Source organism: Sus scrofa, chromosome 11, assembly GCF_000003025.6.
Source record: "Sus scrofa isolate TJ Tabasco breed Duroc chromosome 11, Sscrofa11.1, whole genome shotgun sequence".
NCBI lineage: Eukaryota > Metazoa > Chordata > Mammalia > Artiodactyla > Suidae > Sus > Sus scrofa.
In genome coordinates, this window is record NC_010453.5 from 68,658,937 (window position 1) to 68,685,421 (window position 26,485).

Consider the following 26,485-nt stretch of genomic DNA (forward strand, 5'->3'; position numbering starts at 1 on the left):
CACTGATCTGTGTGTCTAATTTTGTGATGGTACCATATTATTTTGATGGCTGTAGCTTTGTAGTGTAGTCTGAAGTCAGGGAGCCTGATTCTAGCTCCATTTTTCTTTCTCAGGATGGATTTGGCTATTCTGGGTCTTTTGTGCTTCTAAACAAACTTTAAAATATTTTATTCTAGTTCTGTGAAACATGTTCTTGCTAGTTTGGTAGGGATTGCATTGAATCTATAGATTGCCTTGGGTAGTACAGTCATTTTGATAATATTGGTTCTTCCAATCCAAAAGCATGGTATGTTTCCATCTGTGTCATCTTTGATTTCTTTCATTAGTGTCTTACAGTTTTCAGAGTACAGGTCTTTTGTCTCTTTAGCTAGGTTTATTCCTAAGTATTTTATTCTTTTTGATGTGATGGTAATTTCTCTTTCTGATCTTTCATCGTTAGTATGTAGAAATACAGTCGATTTCTGTGCAATAATTTCGTACCCTGTGACTTTGCCAAATTCATTGATGAGCTCCAACAGTTTTCTGATAGTGTCTTTAGGATTTTCTAGGTATAATATCATGTCATCTGCAAACAGCGATAGTTTTACTTCTTCTTTTCCAATTTGGATTCCTTTTATTTCTTTTTCTTCTCTGATTTCCATGGCTAGGATTTCCAAAACTATGTTGGATAGTAATGGCGGGAGTGGACATCCTTGTCTTGTTTCTGATCTCAGCAGAAATTCTTTCAACTTTTCACCATTGAGAATGACGTTAGCTGTGAGTTTGTTATGTATGCCCTTTATTATGTTGAGTTCGGTTCCTTCTGTGCCCACTTTCTGGCTGGGTTTTATCAGAAATGGGTATTGGATTTTGTCAAAAGCTTTTCCTCCACCTATTGAGAGGATCAATCATATGGTTTTTATTCCTCAGTTTGTTAATGTGGTGTATCACACTGATTGATTTCTGGATATTGAAGATATCACTATGTTCATCAGTGATATTGGCCTATGATTTTCTTTTTTTGTGTGGTATCTTTGTCTGGTTTTGCTATCAGGGTGATGGTGGCCTCATGGAATGAGTTTGGGAGTGTTCCTTCCTCTGCACTTTTTTGGAATAGTTTCAGAAGAATAGGTGTTAGCTTTTTTCTATTTGTTTCATAGAATTTGCCTGTGAAGCCATCTGATCCTGGCCTTTGTTTGTTGGAAAGGAACTTTTTTTAAGTCTCATGATTTGTAGTATCCATTGGCTTTCCAGAAAGCTTGTGCCCCTTGATTAACCATGATGGCAGAGCCAATCCTTTGGTGGTTCTAGTTTGGTTATGAATGGTAAATGCTGTGTTTAAAGATGAGAAAGTTTCAGGATGAATGGTGCTCACACCGGCTCCCCGCCCCCAGGACGTGTTCTTCATGAGCCTGTGCTGCAAAACCACCACCTTCAAGGATGCCAAGGAGTTGAGCACCATGTTCAAGCTGAAGCGCATTGTCGAGGGCATCCTCCAAGCTGTATAAGGATGACGGCTTCAGGATGATGGCAAGACCTTGGGCAAGGGTGGCTTCACCAGCCAAACAGCATGGCCTCAGGCCCCAGCCACTGTGGGGCTCACCTTCTGGGCAGATGAAGCATTTGAGGCCCTGTGCATTGAGCCCTTCTCCAGCTCACCTGAGCTGCCCCATGTGACCAAGCCACAGGACTCGGGAAGCAGTGCCAACGAGGCCCCTCACCCTGCAGCCCCACCCCAATAAAAGATTTGGGTGTAGACCTGAAAAAAAAAAAAGACGAATGGTCAAAAAAGGCTCAGTGGTCAGGTGGACCTTGAAGTGAGTTGAAGGCCTGTTATGTTTCAAATTAACTGAGTGAAAGTGCTTTCCATCAGAAGCAAAGGAACAGTGGAAACAATACGACGTATTGTGGAGAGACGGTCATAATCTAATTTTCTTAGGGCGGATAGCTGTAGCACGGGCATAGTGGGGTACAAATTGAGAAAAAGACTATCAGCTGAGACCGAGCTTAATCTTGTAGGTGATGGGGAGCTCCTGGCAGTTTTTGAGCAGGGGATGATATGAAGAAAACCAAGTTTTAATGATTACAGAAGAGTTTATCTGAGAAACTAGAAGCATCTTTAACAGTGGCAGACTTTTTAAAAATATCATTTGGTTAAAAAATTATATATCATAAAAACATCTTAGGAATGGTTTGCTCTAGTGCTTAGCAAGTGACAGTGGTGTGACTTGTCTTGCTGCAAATGACCTGAGTGGCTCAGACGTTGAGAGTCAGGTGGTGTGGCATAGACACTACATTGGTGGTGAGAAGCTATTTCACGTGGAGGGAATCTCAGTTTTCATTAAATGAACGTCTCTGGCTTTTACATGTTCAAAAGAATCCTGGTGAAATGTGATTTTTGCCCCAGGCATTTCATGGTAAATAAAAATTTTATTTCTTTTAATTGCATTTTTGCCATTTTATTTATGTATTTATTGCCTTTTTTTTTTTTTTTTTTTTAAGGGCCGCACTGGTGGCATCTGGAAGTCCCCAGGCTAGGGGGCCAATTGGAGGTACAGTTGCTGGCCTGTGCCACAGCCACAACCACGCAGGATCTGAGCCAGGTCTTCGGCCTACACCATAGCTCCCGGCAATGCTGAATCCTTAACCCACTGGAGCAAGGCCAGAGGTGGAACCTGCATCCTCATGGGTACTAGTCAGGTTTCTTTTCTGCTGAGCCACAATGAGAACTCCCCATTTTTATCATTTTAAAGGAAATATATATATATTGCCAATTCTGGTGTTCAGTGCAAATAAGTAAAACAGGATTAGTGCTGTTACATCATTATATTTTCTCCCTTTCTAAAGATAAACCAGGAGTTCCTGTCATGGAGCAGCAGAAACGAATCCAACTAGGAACCATGAGGTTGTGGGTTTGATCGCTGGCCTCTCTCAGTAGGTTAAGGATCCGTCATTGCTGTGAGCTGTGGTGCAGGTCACAGACATGGCTTGGATCTGGGGTTGCTTCGGCCCTAAAAAGCAAAAAAAAAAAAACTGGATATTTTCAGTCAATATAAAATGATGACAGATACTTTGGGCATTCTTCACTTATCTGGTCACAACGTATTTTATATTAAATAAAATGTCTTGAGCATTCTCCTGTGGTGCAGTGTGTTAAGGATCCAGCGTTGTCACTGCAGCGGTGTGGGTCACTGCTGAAGCTTGGGTTCCATACCTGGTCAGGGAACTTCCGCACACTGGGAGCACAGCCAATTAAAAATAAATAAATAAGTACATGAATACATTAATTAACCATGTTTAAAAATGTCTTGTAAGACATATACACCTTAAAAATCCACCTGTTTCTCACCATACTTCACATAGCACAATGCTTATGTTGTGGAAAAATAAGACTAGAACTCAAGTTTTAGATTTTATTAAGATTAGCTATAAGAAAGAATCTCTTCCAGGGCAGTTGGTAGGCCACCAAAGAGATAACTGGTTTTTCTTGAGATACATTGTCACAGGGCATACTAATCATGGTAAAATGTTCCAACCATGTCAACTGTTTGATGGCATTAATTTAGGATAACTACCAAATGTCAAGAGCTTTCAAGAAGAAGAGTACAGCTGGTGCATTTTTGAAAGGATGATGCCTTTTACCCCAGCAAAGTGTGGCCACTTTGCTGGGGTTTTAACCTTTCCTTAACTGGGATTTCATGATGTATAGCTCCCATCTATAAGGGGCAGGCTGGTTTCATGGATGGGTGACTCTCAAGGTCACCGATGGCCCTGTGCGTAGAAGGGTCTGGTGCTTTGTGGGATGTTCTCTTGTCAGCATTATGAAAATCCTAATAGGTTTTGAACAAAGGGCTCTGCATTTTCATTTCACAGAGGGTGCCTCAAATTATGTCACGTCTTGATTATGAAAGCTGATTTTATCTTCGTTTGCCATGTATCATGGACTAAAACATGGTTCCCACAGGACAGAGCTATGGACTAGGTTAGGGGCAAGGGCTGCCATGAGCCAAAGGAGCTGCCCGCTCCACCAGAGGCTACACTTAGTACAATAGGAGAGGGGAGGAGAGAGCAGAGTTCAGCAGCAGGCAGGGCTGCCCCTGGCCAGAATTCTCCCGTGGGAACAGTAGCAGTGGCTGCTTTTCCTGCCACACCCCCCACCACATCACCCCGATGACCCCCAGGTTCTGGCTGATCACTTCATGTGCATTACTTCCTTTAACATAATCTTCTCCACAACCTGCAGAATGAGTATTATTTTTACAGATGGGTAATCTGAACTTTCCAGGAATCAAGTTGCCTATAATTACAGAGCTAGGAATGGTCTTTTCCCTTTGACTGTCCCTTCTTCTGACTTATGAAGTGGCCAGTCATCCTTGTCTGTTCTTAAAACTGAACTTGAATCACATATTTGTCTACTTACAAAGACTCGTTGTCAGGGAGAGAGCCATAGACTAATGCCTACATAGATTGTTCATTTTCTATGTTTTACTTTCATGTAATTGTAGATAGTATTGTTCTTTACGACCTTTTGGGTATAAATTTCTTTCCTTTTCCTCTGTGGATGCTACCTGGACAGTATATTAATGCTGGAAGTATTTTTCCAAAAAGAAATAGGTACGCCCTCCTCCTTTTCTCAAAGGTTTTGCCAGTAAACGGTGTTAAATATTACTTAAACCTCAGCTAAAGTGGCAATATTTCTTGATTATTTCCATTATTATTTTTCTAGTTGTTATGTATGATTGTGTTATGCTATAATTAAAGAAAAATAATCCATGTTTTAAATTTTGCATTAAAATAAGGTTTTTCAAAAATTGGTAAATAAATTCTATTCTGGGCTAACTCTCATTATGTCTTCTGCAGGAGAGCATCTCTGGCAACTGATGTGTCCAGTCTCAGGCACAGTTCCTCACCCAGTCACAAGTACATTCCCCGGAGGGCAGTGCTCTATGTACCTGGAAATGATGAGAAGAAAATAAAGAAGATTCCCTCCCTGAATGTAGATTGTGCGGTGCTCGACTGTGAGGATGGTGTGGCTGTGAACAAAAAGGTAATGGCATGATTTTTCCTTCTGATGGGAAACAGAGTGAATTGAAACTTGGTGGTCTCCCAGTGCATTGCTCACTGTTTGGAAAGATTGTGCTGTATGCATCTTCTGCTGGTTACTAATGTATTCTTGACCAGTCCTTATGTGGGTTCTGAGTGTGTGTGTCTCTTTACTCCAAAAGACAGAAAGAACTCAACCAAAATATATTTAAAATCATGACCTGCAGTATGTGTGACTACGTGTTGTGTAGATAAAGAGGTACATACTCAATCCATTTTGGCTATGATGTTTGCTGGTTTGGGTAAATGATGTAATCCTAGACTTGTGGTGTAAATTTTTCAGACCAGTAAGATGCATTTAGGAGTTTATTTCTTCTTTTTACTGCTAGGTACATTGAGTATCCGCCTGATCTCTTCTAGGACAAGTGTCAGTAAAAAAAAAAGATAGTCTTCAGTGGATGTGTCATCATTTTCTCTCCTTAATTAAAGGGAACTTACACACAGAACCCTAAGTTTGCAGCTTTTGGTTGATTTTTTTCATGGTCTGATCAGACATGAGCCTTAGAAAATATGCAGTTTATTATCAGGTACAAAAGATTCTTACTGAGTGGTAGCATAGTGGGTGCTTTTTGTTTCATTTTGGTTTGCTTACCTTCATTTTTTAGGTTTTTATAATGAATATGGAGTTCAGCAATTGAGTGAAATATATAAGTCAATATAACAATAACCAGTGTTTTCATGGAACTTTAAAAATTAAAAACAAGCTTTCCCTTGACCTTCATCTGTCCAGTCGCTAGACAGTGAGGTAGGGCTGGGCATGGATTATGGGGCTGAGGGCACAGAGGGAGCTGGCCATCTGGATTTATACCTGTCTGGATAGTTCCCTTTACTAAGTGATCTGAAACAGCGTGGTCGAACTGTGCAACTTTCTTGATTCTTCAAGCTTTCCTTGGAGATTCTAGCAAACGAATATGTGCCTTAATTTTTTTTTAAGTCAATTCTTAGCATCTTTCTAATGGTCAAACTAAGGCTTTACAAGTATTTGGAAAAGGATTAGAATAAACATGTAGAATCTAAAGTGTCTACTCAACGTCTTTGGCATGCACCAAGGCAAATACAATTAATCTTCTTTCTCCCAAAGATTAAGGTAAATAGGGCTTTTCCTGAAGGACATAATGTGATTCCAGTATGCTCCCTTCCAAAATTCATGTAGCACACTCTAAGATTAGATACTAAATTGTAATTCCAGTTCTGTATGACCCAGGGCGATTCACTTTACTGCTTTGCCTCAATTTCTTATCTGTACTGTGGGATGACAAAATCTTCTTTTGTCAGGGACAGGGATTATTATGAAGAATAAGTTTGATAAAATGCCTGAGAGTAGCTTGATTTCCTATAGGAAATAGATTAGATAAATCCTCTAGTAATCATGATTAGGGGGAATTTATTTCAGCATGTACCACAGTGAGCCATTAGGTGCCCTGATAAACTTCTAATTATATTTGTTCACAAATCTTGAGGCTGTATTCCCAGACCCACCTGAGGATGTTTCCAGACGAGGTAGAAATATGGTCCATGCCTACCTCATATCTCCTTACTGTTGATCCATGTTCTGCAGCCCATCCTTATACCCAGAGCTGCTCCTAAGGAGGGGTGGGGAGAGAAGAGTTTATTACGGGCAAGTTGTGCACCGTCTTGACGTCTGTGTCCAGACAGGACACTCCAGTTCCCTTAATGCAGCTAAAATTTGCAGTAATTGCCAGACGCACTGTTTGATACATGCTGAACTCGGAGAGCTAAATTTTTCTTTCTTATCCATGGAGAGTTCTGTATAGTACTTGTAAGACAATTTTTTCGCTTAAAATTTCTACCCAGGACTTAATTTCTCATATAGTTCACTTCATCGCCATCGCCTGTCAGGATCTTTTTGGATTTTGATTTTATCTCCACCATTTATATCATCTGAGAATTTAATCAGCACAACATGTGAAAATTTAACAAGTTTCTCATGGAAATGGTGAAGAGCTTGGAGCCAAGTGCTGCAGAAGCATGCCACTAGAAACTTCTGTTCAAGTTTATTCAACAAACATTTATGTAGTGATGGCTAAATGCCAGGCACTGTGCTAAGGGCTTGGATTTGCCTCACAACCCAGTGAGTTACTATTATGATACTCTTTGTACAGATAAGGTTGCTGAAGCATGGAGAGGTCTAGTTCATGAATCAGTTCTGTGAATCTGGTTATTCAGCCACCCCACGCTCCTGAAATCCAGTCTTTCCACCAGAATAGTGTAAGAGATTTTTTATCAAACACTTTCCAAATGAAGGAACCTTCCTGATCTACATTTCTAGCAATACCTTCTCTCTCCCCATACCTCCACCTTGCCAGAAAAATGAGGGTTTGTGGGGAGACTTGATCTTGAAGAACCCCTGTCCGTGCTACTTAGTTGTTAGCACCTTCACTCTGATGTGCTGGAGAGAGGAAAATGGTAACAGCTACCATCTACTGAGAGTTTTCTATGTAAAAGTTGCTATATGAAATGCTTTCATTATTTCATTTACCCTTTACAGCAAAGTTTCGAAATATGTCCTGAGTCTCAGTGCCATTAAATGGCAGAACCAAGATTTAAATCTTCTAGAATTTTGCCAGGGATCAGCCTCCAGTTCCCCTGCTGGCATATTCCATAATTCACCTTTTTGGAAGCCAGTACCTTGGAAGCCCATGCCTTGGCTTCTTTTTCTCTTTTGTCACCTTTGTGTGCACTTTAGTTTCTCAGTGGCTCTTGGTAGGAGCCCTATGGTCATTTTTGCAAATTCTTTCAGTGTCTTGGGATTTTAATGACTTCAAACTTGGGGACTTCAGTTCATTTAAAATGCCCAGGAGTTCCTGCTGTGGCACAGTGGGTTACTGATCCAGCTAGTCTCTGTGGAGGTGCTGATTTGACGGCCAGCCCAGTGCAGTGGGTTAAGGATCCGGCATTGCCACAGATGTGGTGTGGGTTGCAGCTGCAGCTAGGATTCAATCCCTAACTTCCATACGCTGTGGGTGCAGCTGAAAAAGAAAAAAATAATGATAAAATACCCAGATAAGTCTGAAACTTCTCACATAGCTCATATTCTTTCTTGAAATCATCTCTTAATCATATTTCTTATTTGAACATTATTTCTCCTGATGGAGGAGATAGAGACCATTTTAGTGAGGTTTTGTTTTGGTGTTTGGGGTTTTTTGGTCTATTTTAGGGCCGCACCCATGGCACATGGAGATTCCCAGGCTAAGGGTCAAATCAGAGCTGCAGCTATCAGCCTACACTACAGCCACAGCAGCGCCAGGTCTGAGCCATGTCTGTGACCTACACCACAGTTCACGGCAACACTAGATCCTTTAACCCACTGAGTGAGGCCAGGGGTTGAACCCACGTCTTTGTGGATACTAGTCAGGTTTGTTACCACTGAGCCATGATGAGAACTCCCAATGAGTTTGTTTCTTACCATATGAAAACTCTCATATGATCTACTGGTTTTGCTAAACTGAACTACTCTTGCCTAATTCAGCTTTCTTGGCATTATTAAAATGTAATCATTTCATTTTATATCTCTATTTCTTTTTTAGTCATTGACTAATTCCATATTTTATTCAACGGACTCTGTAGAGTATGGGCTTGTAAAGAAAACAAGAGGAGCTTCCACAGAGCAGTTTATAATACCTTCCAGCAGCTCTAATCCTGTCCTGTTAATCCAATTTATGTTTAAGTAACTCCTTCATGTCAAGGATGGCACTACCAGCTCACCTTCCCAAGCATGATGAAAATGCCTTTTGCCCTCCCCTCTTCTCCTTTCCATTGTTAAATGCATGAGGAGATGCAGGGCTGTGTAGGCCATTGCTTCCTGGGACACAGTGAAAATAAGCCAAGTAATGCACAGCTTCCTGGTGAATCTCTGTGACACTGGGTGAGGCTGAGAAGGTAGGAAAGGAATAGACAGAGGCAGCGTTCCAGGGTTGCTGTTTCAGTTGAGTAAATATTTAAATAAAAATGTAAATGTGGAGTTCCTGTCGTGGCACCCCAGAAACTAAGCCGACTAGGAACCATGAGGTTGTGGGTTCGATCCCTGGCCTTGCTCAGTGGGGTTAAGGATCCAGCATTGCCGCGAGCTGTGGTATAGGTCGCAGATGTGGCTCAGATCCTGCGTTGCTGTGGCTGTTGTGTAGGCCAGCAGCTACAGCTCCAATTGGACCCCTAGCCTGGGAACCTCCATATGCCATGGGAGTGGCCCAAGAAATGGCAAAAAGACAAAAAACAAAAACAAAAACAAAAAAACAGTTTGGTTATTTTATTTTTTTTTTGTTACTTTGCTTCATTTCTTTAAAAAAATTTCTAAACTACTGTGGACTGATTTGTATAAAATACAGTACAGGTGAACTGCTATAAAAATTAAAGGCTGCTTGGTTTTTGTAGCAGTGTCAAGCACTGTAGAAGTTATAAACTCATGTTCCCCATTTTGTATTGACCCAGTGGCATGGTCATGGAGTGTTTATGGACCAAGAGTGGTCTTTTAACTGGAACATTAATCCACTTACTTTTAATATGGTTAGTAATAAATTTAGATTTTAATATACCATTATATTTGACTTTTTTTCTTATTTTGTATTTCATTTCTAGTTTTTCTTGCCTCTTAAAGATTATTTGACTTTCAAAATTTATTTTCAGTCCATTTTTCCCCTAGTTTCGAAGTTATAACTATATTTATTTTCTTCTTTTTTGGGGGGTGGGGCACACCTGTGGCATATGAAAATTCCTGGGCCAGGGATTGAATCCTAGCTGCAGCTGCACCCTGCACCCCAACTGGGGCAATGCTGGATCCTTAACCCACTGTGCCACAAGGGAACTCCTTCTTTGGCTGTTCTTCACGTCTTTTTGTCTTTGGTGCACTGAAGTTTTACTAAAATGTCCAGTAGGTATTGATGTAGGCCTCCTTCCCGCCCTTCTCCCCTTCTTTCCTTCTGCTTGGTGTAAGTTGTGTTTTTTGTTTTGGGGGGTTTTTGCCGTGTATTTTTGTATTCTGTCTTTTATCAGTTCTAAAAAGTTCTACTACTAGCCCTTCAAATATCATCTGTAGTTCATCATTTCTGTTTTCTTCGGAGATAGTAAGTAGACATATTAGGAAATTTTGATTTTGTCTTCCTTGTCTCTTACTGTCTTTTCATATTTTCTGTCTCCCTGTCTCTCTGTGCCACAGCCTGGGTTAACTCTTCATACCTAATCAGCACTTTTTAATTATCTTATCCAGTTGTGTCTAATGTATTTAACCCATCCTGAGTTTTTAATTTTTTTTTTGGTCTTTTTGCTGTTTCTTGGGCCGCTCCCACAGCATATGGAGGTTCCCAGGCCAGGGGTCTAATCGGAGCTGTAGCCACCAGCCTACGCCAGAGCCACAGCAATTCGGGATCCGAGCTGCGTCTGCAACCTACACCGCAGCTCACGGCAGCGCCGGATCATTAACCTACTGAGCAAGGGCAGGGACCGAACCCGCAACCTCATGGTTCCTAGTCGGATTCGTTAACTACTGCGCCACGACGGGAACTCCATGAGTTTTTAATTTTAATGATTCTATTTTTCATGTCTAGAAATTCTGTTTGATTCTTTTTCATATTGGCTTGGTACATTCTGAATCTGATAATTTCAATATTTTTGCATCTAAGTTGCTTTTTATTGTTCAGTGACTCTTACTTATGGTATGAACCCATATTGAGTGGAATCATTTCTTGGGAATTCCAGGGGCCTGGAGTAGAAAGGTTTTCCTCTACTACTACTTCTGGGAGTCGGGGATATTACTCATCTGGAGCCTTGATTTGTCCTCCTGAACTTTGCAGTGGTCTCAGGCTAGTATCCTGATATCAGGTCTGATATAGGTATTTGGTTCCTACCTTTCTTATTTTTCTGACTCCTCATAAATCAGAATTTGTTTATTTATTTATTTATTTATTTTGGCTTCCCTGTGGCATATGGAGTTCCTGGGCCAGGAATAAGATCCAAGCTGCAGTTGCAAGCTATGCTGCAGCTGTGGCAATGTTGGATCCATTTTAACCCACTGCACCAGGCCAGGTATTGAACCTGTGTCCTAGCGTTGCAGAGATGCCACAGCAGGAACTCCAGAGAATTCTTTTTTCTGTTTTTGTTTTATATTGGCCTGTGGAAAATTCCCTTATGTTCTTATGAGCCCAGCAATGCTTTAAAAAGTACTTTTGTTGAAACGTAGCCATTTTGTAGTTGTCAGCCCTTCAGACAATGTGGTCTGCCATATTGCCAAAAGTAAAGTGCTCATCCTTAAAAAGTTTTTGTATTATAGACATAAAACAAATTTTAGACTTAATTTTTTTACACATAAAGAGTAAAATAGTTATGAAATGAAGCAGCTCCTAATCCTTATTCCACTTCCCTTCTTCAGAGATAATCCCTTTTATCTCTTCAGCTTATTCTTATGGCATTTACTGCTGTATTGCTAAGTAATACACTTTTTGAATTATTTTTTCATTTCAGGCATGATATTGACTCCCTGATAAGCGGTTTCTCTCTCCTTCCACTACCACCCTATCCCCACTACATGTGAACCTTTTCTGTCCTTCAGTTGTCCCAGTATGAGAGTTCCCTGGTGGCTTAGTGGGTTGAGGATCCAGTGTTATCACTGCTGTGGATTGGGTCACTGCTGTCACACAAGTTTGATCCCAGGTCCATGTATGGCATGGGCCTAAATAGCCAAAAAAAAAAAAAAAAATCATGACATTTGTCCTAATACATTCATTAAAAATTGTCATAATACAATTATATGTATTAGGCATACATTCACTGTATACTTTCATGAGATTAGTATCCAGTGTAAAACCTATTAGATTTGAGTTACGTAGTAATAAACCCATCACCTTTCCTTTTCTGCCACCCCGTTGTTTTCCCTGGAGTTTACAATTATCTTTTTTATTTTTTCTGGCTTATTTTTCTATTCATTTGTTAACAAATTCAACACCCACCTCTGCACTAATTATCTAAATCTACTCTTAATATGTTGGGAAGCATCTGGTATTTTATCAGTTTTATTTTCTTGGGAAAATCTCTCCTTGACTCTTCTGTTCCCTTCAAGTCTGACCACTTGTCCTTCAGGCCTACAGCACAATTCAAACCCTGGAATTGCCCTTCCCACCGCCCTGGGAGTTCCCTTTGCTTCTCTCTCACCTTGGATACTGTTTCTGGATCCTCTGACTTTTTACATCTGGATACGTTTCTTTGTTGACGTGAGCATACCCTCTGATGGTTCCCGCGGGAGGGTTCAGTTCCCCTCTGGAGGAGAGCAGCACACATAGTCTGATGTTTTCCTGATTCAATTTGTAAAGAGCAGGGATAGATTCGGAATTAATGATCATGAAAGTCTCACATTGATCCTTCAGGAAGCCGAAGCTCTGAATTGTGATTCAAGGAAGGCTTTCCTATGGGAACCTAAGCTAATAAAATACGGGATGTCACTTGTGGCAGCTTGATTTGAGACAAGCATCCTGGCTCAGTGGAAAGGGTAGAGGGCTTGACAACAGAAGACTCATTTGAATATCTCAGTATCAACACTGTCCATCCAGGGAACTTGAGTCCTGTAATCTCATGAGCCTCTGTTTCTTTATCTGTCCCATGCAGTTGGTGATAATGAAACCTGCACTACCCACCACATGGCCAGCTGTGTGGCTCAAATAGAAAAGAACTTTGTAAACTTGCATCTGCTATATAAATATCGCTTTTTAAAAAAAGCAGTGGCAGAGTTCCCGTCGTGGCTTAGTGGTTAACGAATCCGACTAGGAACCATGAGGTTTTGGGTTCAATCCCTGGCCTTGCTCAGTGGGTTAACTATCCAGCGTTGCGGTGAGCTGCGGTGTAGGTTGCAGACGCGGCTCGGATCCCATGTTGCTGTGGCTCTGGTGTGGGCCGGTGGCTACAGCTCTGATTGAACCCCTAGCCTGGGAACCTCCGTATGCCACGAGAGCAGCCCAAGAAAATGGCAAAAAGACCAAAAAACAAAAAAACAAAAAAAACGGTGGCTTCATTTTTAAAGGAATAGAACTTAGAAAATTTAGGAGAGTGGATATTTAGCATCTTCCTTAAGAGGTCTCCAAACTAACTGGAGGAACATAATTTGACAGTCAAGAACATAGACTTTGAGGCCAACCTGTTTGTGTTTGGATTCTGATATTCTCTTGTCCTAACAACGTGACCGTCGACAGATTACCTCACCTCTCTGCCTCAGTTTGCTCTTCTGTCAAATAAAGGTCAAATGGTAATAATGTAATCTACACCCACAGAATATATTAGATGTATGCGTATTTGTAAAATGCTTAAAACAGTGCTTGGCACATAGTAAGTGCTGTATGAATGTATGATAAATGCGTAAGAAGCAATTGTCCTAGCTGTATTCCTGGCCAAGAGTCGGATGCATCAATTCAAGTCACTGACAACTGCTTAGAATGCCAGAGTTTACTGGTATTGATTCATACCTTAGGTTCCTGACTCTCATAGGGTAATATGTTGGCACAGATAGGTTTTTGTTCTAAACGCCATGGAATTTGCCAATTTTGCTAATTTTTCAGCCTCTCCCACATCAATAGTAGACAAAGAAAAGGCTCTAGAGACAGTAAAATACCACTTTTTCTTTCAAGCTCACTCACAGATTTTGTAACACTAGGGTGCTAGAAACAGCTGTCTTAGAAAGATCTTACTTATTTTTTTTTCCCTTAGGAAACCAAGAAGAAAATCATCTTTCTTAGGTAGCTAAGCAAGAGATTTTTATTTTGCATTTCTGTGCTGGGCACTTGGCAGAAAGAGTAAGAAAAAGATGGAGGGAGGTGACCACGTCTGAAAGCCTATCTACCCCCAACCACCCCACCCCACCCCACCCCCAGTGGTTCAGAACAAAGAGGAGCTGGGCTGGGGTCTGGGTCCTGAGAACCCCTGAACAGTGATGTCCTCAGTTATGGCAAACAGAGGAAGAAAGACTGCCCAGGGCTGGCGTGTCTGAGGAGAGCCACCCTCCCTTTCCTGACTACCTGCTTTGCATTCAGGGGACCTAGGGCTGCCAGGAGGGCTGTCTTGGCGAAGCTGCCTTCCATCATGAAAAGCAAGGGGAGGCCACTGGCCTCTTATTCAAGTTAGTGCTTTCAAAACTCTGGGTCACCCCCACTGGGCCATGTTCTTTGGATGCTTCTGCTCCCTCCATGCATCTTGGATACCAAGACTACTATGGGGTGGTGGTTGGGGAAAGACCACTGCAAGCAACATGGCAGAGGTGAGGGGAGTGCGACTGTGTCCCCCACAGTGAGCCACTTTTTAAGTGCTCTTCACAAACAGTAATTCATACCGCACTCCTATAGTTGTCTGTCAGACCCTGCACAACCTGGGAGTCATTGCATTTGCAAATGTGAGTTGCTCATAAGAAACTCCGTGAGGTTCCTGTTGTGGCTCAGTGGGTTACAGACCCGACTAGTATCCTTGAGGATGCAGGTTTGATCCCTGGCCCTTGCTCGGTGGGTTAAGGAGCCAGCGTTGCTGTGAGCTGTGGTGTAGTCCAGCAGCTGCTGCTCCAATTCGACCTCTAGGCTGGGAACTTCCATATGCTGCAGGTGTGGCCCTAAAGAGAAGAAATTTTTAAAAAGGAAACTCCTGAGAGTTCCTTGGTGGCTTGTTGGAATCCAGCATTGTCACTGCTGTGGCTTGGGTTGCTGCTGTGGTGTGGCTTAATTCCAGGCCTGGGAACTTCTGCATTCCATGGTGCTCAGCCAGAAAAGGAAGGGAAGGAGGGAGGTTGAGTGTCCATCAAGGTTGTTGGCTTATTGTTAATCTTCGATTAATACAAATATTATTTCCTGACACTCATCATTTTAAACCACTTAACTCTTGAGTTCCTCTGTAAAGCATTTAATTGCCACACAGATGGAAGCTCTTTTTCTGCCCTGAGTATATGTATTCTCTCTAATTTGTGCTCTCTCATTTGGCTTCCCTTTGTGCACATGTGGTCGCACAAACCTACACAATAAACCCCACTTATACTTGTTATACGTGTATGCAAATCCACTTGGTTATATTTTATGTATACCCTTGTGCTGTCACTTGAGTTGAAATAAATTAGTTGAGTAGCAAGGAGGTGTATCCTGCCCAGAGAGAGAAAGCTCACTGACTTGCAGTGAATGATTGAATGTGTACTGGGCGTGGGGAGCTAACTCCTCTTCAGTAGGGGTGTGAAATTAAAACAGGAAGGCTCCTCTCCCAGGGACCTTGCTTTTATTAAAAGACTTGAGAGTTGGGAGATTTCTTCAGTAAGAATTGGGATGTCTGTGAGTCTTTTGGAAACAGTATGGAAAGCTGAACCGTGCTTAGGAACTCTGCAAGGCCTTTTGGATCCTTAAAGGTTCTTATACAAAAACCTATCCACGTTTTCATAAAAGTAGTAAAGTGTTTTCAGTCTTTTTTTTTTTTTTTGCTTTTAACGTTTTTTTTTTGTTGTTGTTGTTGTTTTGTTGTTGTTGCTATTTCTTGGGCCGCTCCCGCGGCATATGGAGGTTCCCAGGCTAGGGGCTGAATCGGAGCTGTAGCCACCGGCCTACGCCAGAGCCACAGCAACGCTGGATCCGAGCCGCGTCTGCAACCTACACCACAGCTCACGGCAACGCCGGATCGTTAACCCACTGAGCAAGGGCAGGGATCGAACCCGCAACCTCATGGTTCCTAGTCGGATTCGTTAACCACTGCGCCACGACGGGAACTCCTGTTTTCAGTCTTTTATTGATCTCTTCGTATCCTTAAATAGCCTTTCCCTTTTGTGGAGCAATTGGTAAAAAACAAACAAACAAAACTCACCTTTTTCTCCCCGCATTGTTTTATTCTTCAAAACCAGGCATCTTCTTAGTGCAGGGATTCAAGTATCTCATAATAGTCAGTAATTTCCATTTAATGAGCTCAGCAAAATCTCTTTACAAAGAGATACAGGCTTCAAATTGCCAGTTACTTCTTTTCCAGCAATTTCTAGGATTCCAATTAGGTAAGATTGAGTATGATCTGTAACATTATGTACCTGACTATGGAAAGCCCAGGCCTAGGCAATGAAACAGATCTTTGAGCTTCAGCTCAAAATCAAGGTTGAAAGAAAGGAACTCAGCTTAAGTGAGCTGAAACTTTACAAAAGTGGGAACTATAGCCATTTCTTCCTCTGAAATGAATTAAGAAATAGCTTGGAGAGACTACAGTGAAAACCATTAAATTTACTTATTCCCAATTTGGCTGCCGATTAAAATATGTGCTTTTTTATCATGGGATCGCAGGTGATTTTCACAAAATAAACCTAGGAGATTTCAGTTTGCTAAATCTCTGTGACTAAAGAACCAAGTACATATAGCCACCCCCAAAATAAAGGGCATGATTTCTTGCAGTGCAACATGCTTAATATCAAAGAATAGTATTTTTTTAAGTTTTCTTATTTAAATGGCCAAAGTTCATATCAAAGTATAAAATGCCACCATGTTTTCAATAATAAATTAGTGGGTATATTCGAAGGCAGAATTTAAAATTATGATTTAGAGAGACAATTAAGAAATATTTTACTTTTGCCAGATATTTTCAAGTACATCAGAACTTCTCAGAGTGGTGATAGTTTCAGTCTTTTTCTATACCTCCTCTGGAAAATGAGAAAGACGGTGTTTTAAAGGGAAAAGGAAAATGTGGCTTAGTCAGGGGCAAGTGTCAAGCTGAGAATTAAGCCAAGGCGTAGCCTGCTTGCTACTAAAGATATACTGTTTTGAATACCTTTTTTCCCCTTTGATACAACTGTGCTAGCCATTCACTGATCAGAAATTAACCTCCATAAGTTAGCACTTAGGCTCTGAAGTCCCAGCCAGATCTAGTCTAGTCCAAGCAGCAGCATGTTCTTGGGCAAAGTATTGATTGACTCCAGATAAGAAGACCAAAAAGACCACCATAGACAGTGGTCAGAAGAGCAAAAGCCAAGAGAGAAAGCCGAGCCAGAGGGCTGGCCTGAAATGTGTGTGGGCTTCCGAAAGCATCCTTGAGTTTTTCTAGTACAGGGTGAATTCTCGGAGCCTCCCAGCATAGAACAGTGAAGCTAGGGTTGAGCACTAATAGGCAGCTCCCCTCAGCCTTTCACCACACCATTTAATCCCCCTTCCCTAGCAGCAGGGGAGGCTGAGGGTCTGGCCCAACTAGCATAGGTTTTCAGAGCACTGGGGGTGTCAAGAGCTTCTCTTTCCTAGAGCTGTGGAAGGGTAGGTGTGTCGGGGACACAAAGTAGACAGTTAGGGCCAATAAATGAAAAGACTGTTCCAAATATTCTAGGAGAGCACAGGGAGCTTGATACAGGTGTGAAGAGCCCAGGTTTGGAGTCACGAGAGGGTTAGGGAGAACCAGATCAAGAACTGTTTCTGGGAGTTCCCTTTGTGGCTCAGTGGTTAACGAATCCAACTAGGAACCATGAGGTTGCAGGTTTGACCCCTGGCCTTGCTCAGTGGGTTAAGGATCCGGCGTCGCTGTGAGCTGTGGTGTATAGGTTGCAGATGGGGCTCGGATCCCGTGTTGCTGTGGCTCTGGTGTAGGCCTGTGGCTACAGCTCCTATTCGACCCCTAGCCTGGGAACCTCCATATGCCGCGGGTGCGGCCCAAGAAATGGCAAAAAGACAAAAAAACAAAACAAAGCAAAAAAACCTGTCTCTGATCAGAGCCTCTCCGGACTGGGTTTGTCCACATTTCCCCTGGAGATAATACCGCACATATACAGCTTCACCTTTGAGAGTCAGATTGGAGATGGGCATTATCACACCTCCGCCTGAGCTGTCTGCATGACAGCAGCCTCTTGAATTTTGGCTGGTTTCTGGGCGGAAGGCAGTTTCCCACAATCATTCTTTCCAGCTCTGCCTTTCCAGAGAGGACCAAGCCCTGGTGGAGCTGGCCGTGGTGCTGAAGATGGTCTGAGGCCAACACTAGAAAACCTTCAGTGAGTTCAAGGTCTTTTCTGTGTGCTGGCATGATTTCCTTTTCTTTTTCTAGTATTGTCTTTTTAGGGCCGCAGGTGTGGCATATGGAAGTTCCCAGGCTAGGGGTCGAATGGGAGCTACAGATGCCAGCCTACACCACAGCCACAGCAATGAGGGATCTGAGCTGCTTCTGCGACCTACACCACTACAAGCATGTGGCAATGCCAGATGCTTAACCCACTAAGCAAGACCAGGGATCGAACCCCCGTCCTCATGGATACTAGTTGGGTTCGTTACTGCTGAGCCACAATGGGAACTCCCCTCTATCTCTGACCGCTTTGCATGGATTACCTTATTTCATGTCTGAGCAATTCTGTGAGAGAGGTGTTATTATTATCCCTATTGACAGATGAGGAGAGTGGAATACAGAGAGGTTAACAAACTTGCCCAAGGGCTTACAGCTAGCAAGTGGGGAAGCCAGGCACTTCATACCCTATGCTACATTTTTGGTCCCTATACTTGCTAATGAGAGTTATTAACAGAGCCCTACAGAACCCGCCAAATTTTCACTTTTCAAAGTATTGTCCTAGCAGAATTGTGCCACGGTTCCCTACCTCAACGTGACAGGGCACCTTGCTGTAGGTTGGCACCTTGAAGAGCCAAACACAGCCGTGAAGACTGCTTGGGCACACGCAAGTGAGTGGCTCACCTACACTGTCCTAACGGTCTTCACACCTTCATGTCATGACTCGTATCTGCTTCCGGCTAGATCATCAGCTCTGTGAAGAGGGTGCCCTTGTATCCCCTACAGCGCATCGTGCCTGGTGCACAGTAGGTGCTCTGCAAACACTTGATGAATAAATGAGTTATATGTGACCAATATAATGATAACTCATTAGCCCGTGTATTATTTCACCATTAGTAGAAGCACTGTGTTATGGAACTTATAGTCCCTTTTGTATTTTATATTTGTCATGCTTTCTCTTGGGAGTTACATGAAGTTTAGAGTGTATCTTAATTTCTTACAATGTACCTTTGTAGACAAGGTGAAACAAAGGACATGATGCTTTGGACAATTTGAATGCCTAAACTCAGGATGATTGAATTTTTATTGTGTGTTTGACTTGGGCTCTTGCACTGTATTTTAGACTTGGGGTCTTATAGTATCTTAGGAAGGGAGCTCCACTGACATGAAAATAACTCTGAACGTCTCTTTCCAAGGGTGTACAAGTGCTCTGTGGCAATAGAGCTTGCAGTGGCAGTTGTAGTATATTCCAGTCAAATTTCCCATATCAGAGCCTCTGTGTTGTTTGATTTTAGTCAAGCCATGTTTTTGTTGTGTTGTATTAACATGTAGAAGACTTCCATGTCTGCCATGTTAACTCCAGCGTGTGTGTGTTTTTAAACAACACTCTGCAGCTGAGCCCTTGGAGGACCGGCCTATTTTGACAGCTCCCCTTAGTCCGTGTATCACCAAGCCTGTTCTCTGCCAATATGTTTCACATGATTCTGGGGACATGTGTAGCACGCCTGTGCAACTTGCAAACACCCATACATTATTACAATAATAATTGGGTTTTGATGCAACTGGAACTCAGTACTACCAAGCTGCCAGCATTTCCTTTTGGCTACCAGTACTAGGCAGGAAAATTATAGTCTAACTGTCTTCCTGTTTATTGATAAACAAAGTGGCCAGCCCAGCAATGGAGCCTGATTAGCAGTTTGCACCCTTTGTGAAAGGATAAACAGAACCCTACTGTTTTCTGTGTTTGACTGCAATTTGCATCTTTAAAGAGATTGGGCTGCCCTGAGATTCATGTTCAACTTCCCGGTGCCTGGATAGTCTTTGATATGTTGCATGTCAGCCTCCTTGTTTTCCTCTCCTTCATCTTGAAACAATATTTGCCAGCGTATCTCTGTTCCCATCTGGCCTACCATAAGCTTCCTGATAGTCACCTGTCTGAAGGAGGAGGGGTGGGTTGCGGTGGGAGAAGAAATATGTCTCTGTTTCACCGCGCTTGAATTTTACATTCCCAGAAGGCCCTTTCATGCCGACTCGACTCCATTTGTGAAGAGAGGAGCGTACAGGAATGAACAGCTCAAGACAAAAGGGAATCTGCTTACCACTCTCCCTGGCCCACAGAATCCTTTTTGGGCCCCCTCGATTTCCCTTCTCTTCACCTACCCTCCAAAAAATGCCCTCCCCCTTTGTAAAGTGAAATGCAGCCTTAGCCTCTTACCTTGGGTTTGGCGTAGTGTTCTATTCTGAATTGTGTTCTAACCTAATTAGGTTCTTAAACTAAATAGTGAGAGACCAAGTAGCTGACTCCCCCCTATAATTATTTTCAAATGAAAGAAGTGAAGATCATTTTAACTTGAATTTGCATGATGGAAAAGGGAGCATTTAATACGTGTAAACATGGATTAATCTGTTTAAATAAACTTTCCCCGTACTCCTTACCGTATGTAAACAACATTTGTTCTGCCTTAGAGATATTGCATGATTGGACCCACGAGACTCCAGTGATCCCACTGAACAGTTTCCTTTTATAACTTCAAAAGAAATGTTACATATTTATTGCAGGTTGTAGGGTGTTAAGTGTAGTTAGACATAAATTGTACCCCAGCTATTTCGTTAATGCCAGTAGGGATTAAATTAGATTTTATAGCTGTTGTGGAAGTCTATTTGGTAGCTAACAAGTGGGATTTTTAAATCCTGGAAAACATAATCCTATTATAAAACAGGCAGCTGAATTAACATTACCCAGGAAGGTTCTCTTCATGGATTAGCATTTTTTGACAATAACAAAGAAAATCATCAAATTCTATGGGGATATTACATGCTTTTCTCAAAAGTCAGAGCAGTGAATTGGGGAAAGGGAACAAGATAAATGACCAAACATGCTACTGCTTAGGCTGCTTCTTTTTAAGAAAAGCAGTGGAGGCTGGGGAGTAAAGCTGAGCGTGGCCTTGTCTGTAATACCGGGGCACACTCCCGAGTTGGAAACGCGGCCTTGCTGATTTGCATGTGGGCGCCCAGCTTCAGTTGTACATAGTTATTTGCATCAGTAATTCCCTATTCCTGCTTTCTTTATATGGTCACCCACGAGCCAAAAAGTCGCTGGGAACCAAAGTCCATGAATTAAAACACAAATCAGTGGTAGAATAAATATTTTACTACTTTGTGAAATCAGTAGCACTTTTTCAGTTATCATTAGAATCTGAGCATTTTAGAGCTAGAAAGACTTTAACATTTACTTTCATTTTTATAGTCTTACTTCAAGTTTTACTTTAAACAGCACAAAAGTATAGATCTCTCTCACTCGTTTACACTCATTCACGCACCTACACACTTAATAGGGCAAGGATAGCTTTTTTATTTACAAAGAAGAATCTTCCTTAAGTCATAGCCACTGGTTTTGGCTTGCTGGAGAGGGTTATTATTAGAGCTGGCAGGTCTTGCCAATTTTCATTTGCATGGGTATCATCTTAGCAGATAATCACATGGGTATCAATCACTGGCGTATCATTGTGTTAGATAATTGCACGGGCATCAATCACGTGTATATCTGAAGCAAGTCATCACGTGGGCATCGATTCCATCTATATGGAAGAAGGTAATTGCATTGGAAGCAGGGAAGGGCGTGTCTTCCTGGCAGATAATCACATGGGTTTCAATCACTTTAGGTATCGAGGTAGATAATCCTGTGCATATCCATCTCATGTACTAATGGGGATAATTATGTGCATATCAATCACGTCAACACGCCGCTTTTCCGGTAGGGGTTTACGTGCAAAGCAGTCATGTCATGTGTTTGCCTATGCTGGAGAAGAGGCCCGGTGTCCCTGGTGTGGCACACACTAGGTCAGGTGGCTTGGCAGGGTGAGGAAGCAGTGCCACCCACAAACCCTTCCTCAGCAGAGCACCAAAAACTCCATGATTAGAGGGTCTTTTGAGACTTTTTTTCAGGGCTTTGCCTCCTGCAAGAGTGGAAATATTCCTGGGAAGAACATGAATGGATATAGAGACTATTGTGGTTTGCCATTAAGCATCAATTTTTCCTTCTTCAGAGGTCAGCTTCTGATTTCTGTTCCAACCCACATCATCTAGTATGGTTTCATCCCCAAGAAGTCTAGGGTTCAAGGCTAACCAATCAGTGAGTTGCATTCTCTCAGCCACAGTGATTGGCTCAGGCCAGGATATGTGACATTAGCCAGTGCAGTCAGAGCGAATCTTGGTACTTTGTGGGTGAAAGGGGCTGGGGATCTTTCTCTCTGGACTTCGCTTGAGTGGAGGTGAGGCTGGCGCTGCTGCGGCCATCCTTCTGGGGAGCCCAGGATTTACTGCAGGGAGCCGAGAATGGAGTCCTGAGAAGTCAGGACTGAGAGGCGGAGAGGCAGCTGGCCCTGAGGATGTTCTTTGACCTTATATCCAGCTGGCCCGGAAGGAAAATCCCTGCCCTGAGAGCACTCTCCTGAGCCATTAAAGTTCTTTTTAGTGGAAGCCAGGATTGAAGGCAGTTTTTTGGCCCTTCCTTCAGAGAGTCCTGTTAGAATAAATGTATCAGGTCCTACTCTGAGAACAAGGCTTCAGCAGCTCAGACCCTGTAGGAGAAGGGGCAGCTCACTCTGAGGAAGGACATGAGGGCAGAGGGAAGGCTGGGCTGGGTTAAAGACGAATCCCCATCGCCCTCAGCCTGGGCCTAGAGCCGCACTTGGCCCTGTTGAAGGACCCCCCAGCCTCCTGGCCGCGGAGCTCCAGCTGTGAGAAGGGTTGATTAAAGAGCTTTAAATGCAGCTTGAGTGTTTCCCCACTTCCCTCTGCCCCTTCTCATCACTTTGGTGTTTATCAGATATTCACGATGTGTGAGTCGCACATCATTGTCCAAGCGGGTTTCTACCCTGAAAGAAATGAAAAACATACAGGTGTTCTATGGCAAGAACCATCCTGTTCTCAGGCCTTCTTTTGTGGACAATTCAGCAGACGGTTGGATTTTTAAAAATCAAACTGAATGTTCTATATAATGATTATTTATTGATTTAGAAAGAGCCAAAAGTTTTGGAAAAGAAATAAGAAAACGTAATTCTCCTGGAAATAAAATGTACTGCTATCCTGAATAGAACGTTTCTTAGAAAAACTAAATGGAATTTATGTTCTTTGTTCCCCAAATTCTTGTGTCAAGCACATTGTGCCTTTCCTCCTTCAGTTTGTGTTGTTACTGGTGCTGTCGCTTTGTGCATCTGCTTTGTGCATATGCCAAGACTGAAATTGGAAGCAAATGGGTCTATGCATAGAAACAACCAACAAGAGAACACATCATTGAAATTTACTTATAACCTTAAAACCTTATTTTAACTTAATAACTGCAAAGTTTTCCTTCCTTTTTTCTTTCCTTCCTTCTTCTCTTCCTTCCTGCTTCCCTTTCTTTTTCTTTCTTTCTTTCCTCCTCCCCCTTCTCTTTCCCCTCTCCTGAAACATTAGAGATAGCAAAATGTACCACCTATGGTTTGAAATTCACCTTTTTGCTGGGGGTGGGGGGCAGACTCCATTGAAAGTTCAAGTAAATAGTAGGGTGGCTGATGAGAACAAGAGGCAAAGTGTAAGGCTTGGCTCACTCACAGACTAATCATCTCTCAAGTAAGTCCTTTTCACCAATGATGTGCAGGTTTTCACCTGCTGCAGGTAGATATTTGTAAGATAAATGCATGCATGACTGAATAAGTGAGCAGAGTGTGCTCTTTCCTCTGCTCAGCATCCTCTGAGGCTTCCCAGGAGCGTCATTCCTCAGAGACCTTCCAGAACCACTGAGACTCAGTGATTTCACTGACTCTGTGTTCTACCTATTCTGTATGTACCTTCCCTCTGTAACACACACCGCTTCTGTAATACTTGTGCAGTGCTTATCTTCTGTACTAGACTGGAAGCCCCATGAGGACAGAATTGTGTCTGGACTCTCCAGCACCTGTAAATGTACCCATATGGGCCCCTTTGTTGCTCTCAGTGGAGGTGGAGGTGGCATGCTTGTGATGATTTTAACCCTTCTCTGAAACTGAGCATCAAGAAATGAGTTTGGGGGAGTTCCCGTGGTTCAGTGGGTTACAAACCCAACTAGTATCCATGAGGATGTGGGTTTGATCCCTGGCCTCACTCTGTGGTTTTAGGCTCTGGCGTTGCTATGGCCAGCAGCTGTAGCTCCAATTTGACCCATAGCCTGGGAACCTCCCAGTGCCGCAGGTGTGGCCCTTAAACAAACAAACAAACAAACAAATGAGTTTGTGTAACCCATCCTGATTCAAGGGCTAAGTCTGACTAGGCCAGTGAAGGGTAATTCAGTCCTCCTTGCCAGTGACAACGATGAGGTATGTAGAATGGCTTCCTTTAGGATTCTGGGCAAGTTTTCTTTCCTCTTAAAAGAGAACTAATCCTTTTTTCTTGCTAACAGCGACAAAAGGGCATGTCACAACAGTTACTACTAAGGACAGTCTGCCTTAGAACAAAGTTGACATTGTGGGTGCAAAATGGGTACCGAAGAAATGGGCATCCTTGACACGGTAGAGTTGATGGTCTGCCAACCGAGAAGCTCCCCGACCATTGGATGTTGTCACATAACTGTCCTTAGGGTTTACTTGAGTCAGTCTGAATCGGGTTTTACATTCTCTGCAGCCTAATGTAACCTCAATGAAATGGAAACCCTGTGGGCTTTGGTGTCAGTTGCACCTGGCTTTGAGTCTTCTTACTGATGTGAACTTAAGACCTACTTTCTTTCTTCTTCTTCTTTTTTTTTTAAATTATTTTATTTTATGGCCACACCCACAGCATGTGGGAGTTCCTAGGCCAGAGACTGAATCCAAGGAACCCCAGGGCCAACTTTCTTAATCAGTGTGGTGGAGAAAGTAATACTTCTAACATGCAGGTGACGTGCGGATTAAGTGACGCTGTGGTATGTGAAACCTCTGCCAGCGTGCCTAAAACAGATTAAGTGCTCAACGAGGGTTCTTTATTTTCCATTTAGGAGGTGTTTCATGTGTTGATCTTGGGCATCCAATGGGTGAATTAGTGAACAATGAAATTGATAATCCCCCTTGGCACGTGAGCCACCCATCAAGTAGCTGACGCCTAGCGTGAGGATCAAGGCATTCACCGGCATCACTACAGTGAGTTCCACAGCAGCCCCAAGTGGGGCGCACGGCCTGTGAAAGAAAGGTAAAAGTACTGGCCAAAACAAATCTGAAGGCTGGAGTGTAGGTCTTACAGCCATCATCTGGAGGACAAGGAACAGTGGAAGATGTTGAGGATGTTGTTAATTCTGAAAAAAAAAAGAGTAGAAATCAGAAAAGACCTCAAGAGAAGAGGGAATAGAATTGTCCTCAGTGCTTCGGAGGGCAGGATGAGGACAGGCTTCCTCAGCAAATGACGTGGATGTAGGTTTTCATTCAGCAGGAGAAGAAACGGCGGGAGAGTGCAAGTGCCCATCACCTGAACAGAGGCCTGCCTGGGCACTCGCTTATCAGGAGCCTTGGGCAGGAGCTCTGCCACCTGGTTCCCAAGGGTTCTTGCAGAGGTCTGGATTTGACATTGAACTGTTCAATTAGACTCTTGTTTGGACTCTGGCAGGTGGAGTCTGTGAGCGCCTCTGTTGGTTTTGCTTTTATTTTTCTGATTTCCCTCCATCCTTTCTCTGATTTCTTCCTCTGCCGCCAGGCGGACCACCACGCCCGCGTCATCCTTCAAACTCAGTTCTCACCTTGAGCTGTTTGTTCCGTGTTCCCTTGACACCTGAGTGACCCTGCACACGCAGGCAGGGTAATGAGATGTGCAGCTACAGTGCAGTTTTTAGGGAACTTAAAGGCCTACCTGCCCTATAGTTTTTCTGTCTCACCTGCCACAATACCTGAATTTCCCATTTTCCTTATCTTTTACCTAAGGCATTGCCTCCAGAATGATCTTGGTAAGATGTCAATTAATATAGTAAGTTATTAATACATTACCCAGAGATATTAATACCATATGCTTTTTTAGAATTTTGTCAAAATCTGCATAACATAAAATTTACCATTTTCACCTTTTTTTTTTTCTTTTGTCTTTTTAGGGCCGTACCCGCAGCATATGGAAGTTCCCATGCTAGGGGTCTAATCGGAGCTGTAGCTGCTGACCTACACCACAGCCACAGCAACACCAGATCTGAGCCACGTCTGCAACCTACACCAGAGCTCACAGCAATGCTAGATCCTTAACCCACTGAGCGAGGCCAGGAATCAAACCCGCAACTTCATGGTTCCTAGTCGGGTTGCTTGACTGCTGAGCCACGACAGGAACTCCACCATTTTAACCATTTTTAAGTGTAAGTGTCTAGATCCTATGCAGCTCTGGAAGTCACAGATAAAAGTAATGAAAAGTGAGAGAAGCGCTCGTACTGAGGAGGAGAGCGTACAGAGGTACTGTGAAACTGGTGTTGATCCTG

General features: G+C 42.7%; 1 protein-coding gene across 8 annotated transcripts in view; it reads left to right on the forward strand.

Annotated features, from left to right (window-relative positions):
- The window catches only part of CLYBL (citrate lyase beta like), a 260,495-nt gene that overhangs the window by 151,109 nt on the left and 82,901 nt on the right, over positions 1 to 26,485 (forward strand). For all 8 annotated transcript variants that reach the window (XM_021065861.1, XM_021065862.1, XM_021065855.1 and 5 more), the window contains exon 2: positions 4,840 to 5,026. In XM_021065861.1, the coding sequence (XP_020921520.1) occupies positions 4,840 to 5,026 (187 nt within the window). The remainder of the gene's footprint in view (positions 1 to 4,839; positions 5,027 to 26,485) is intronic.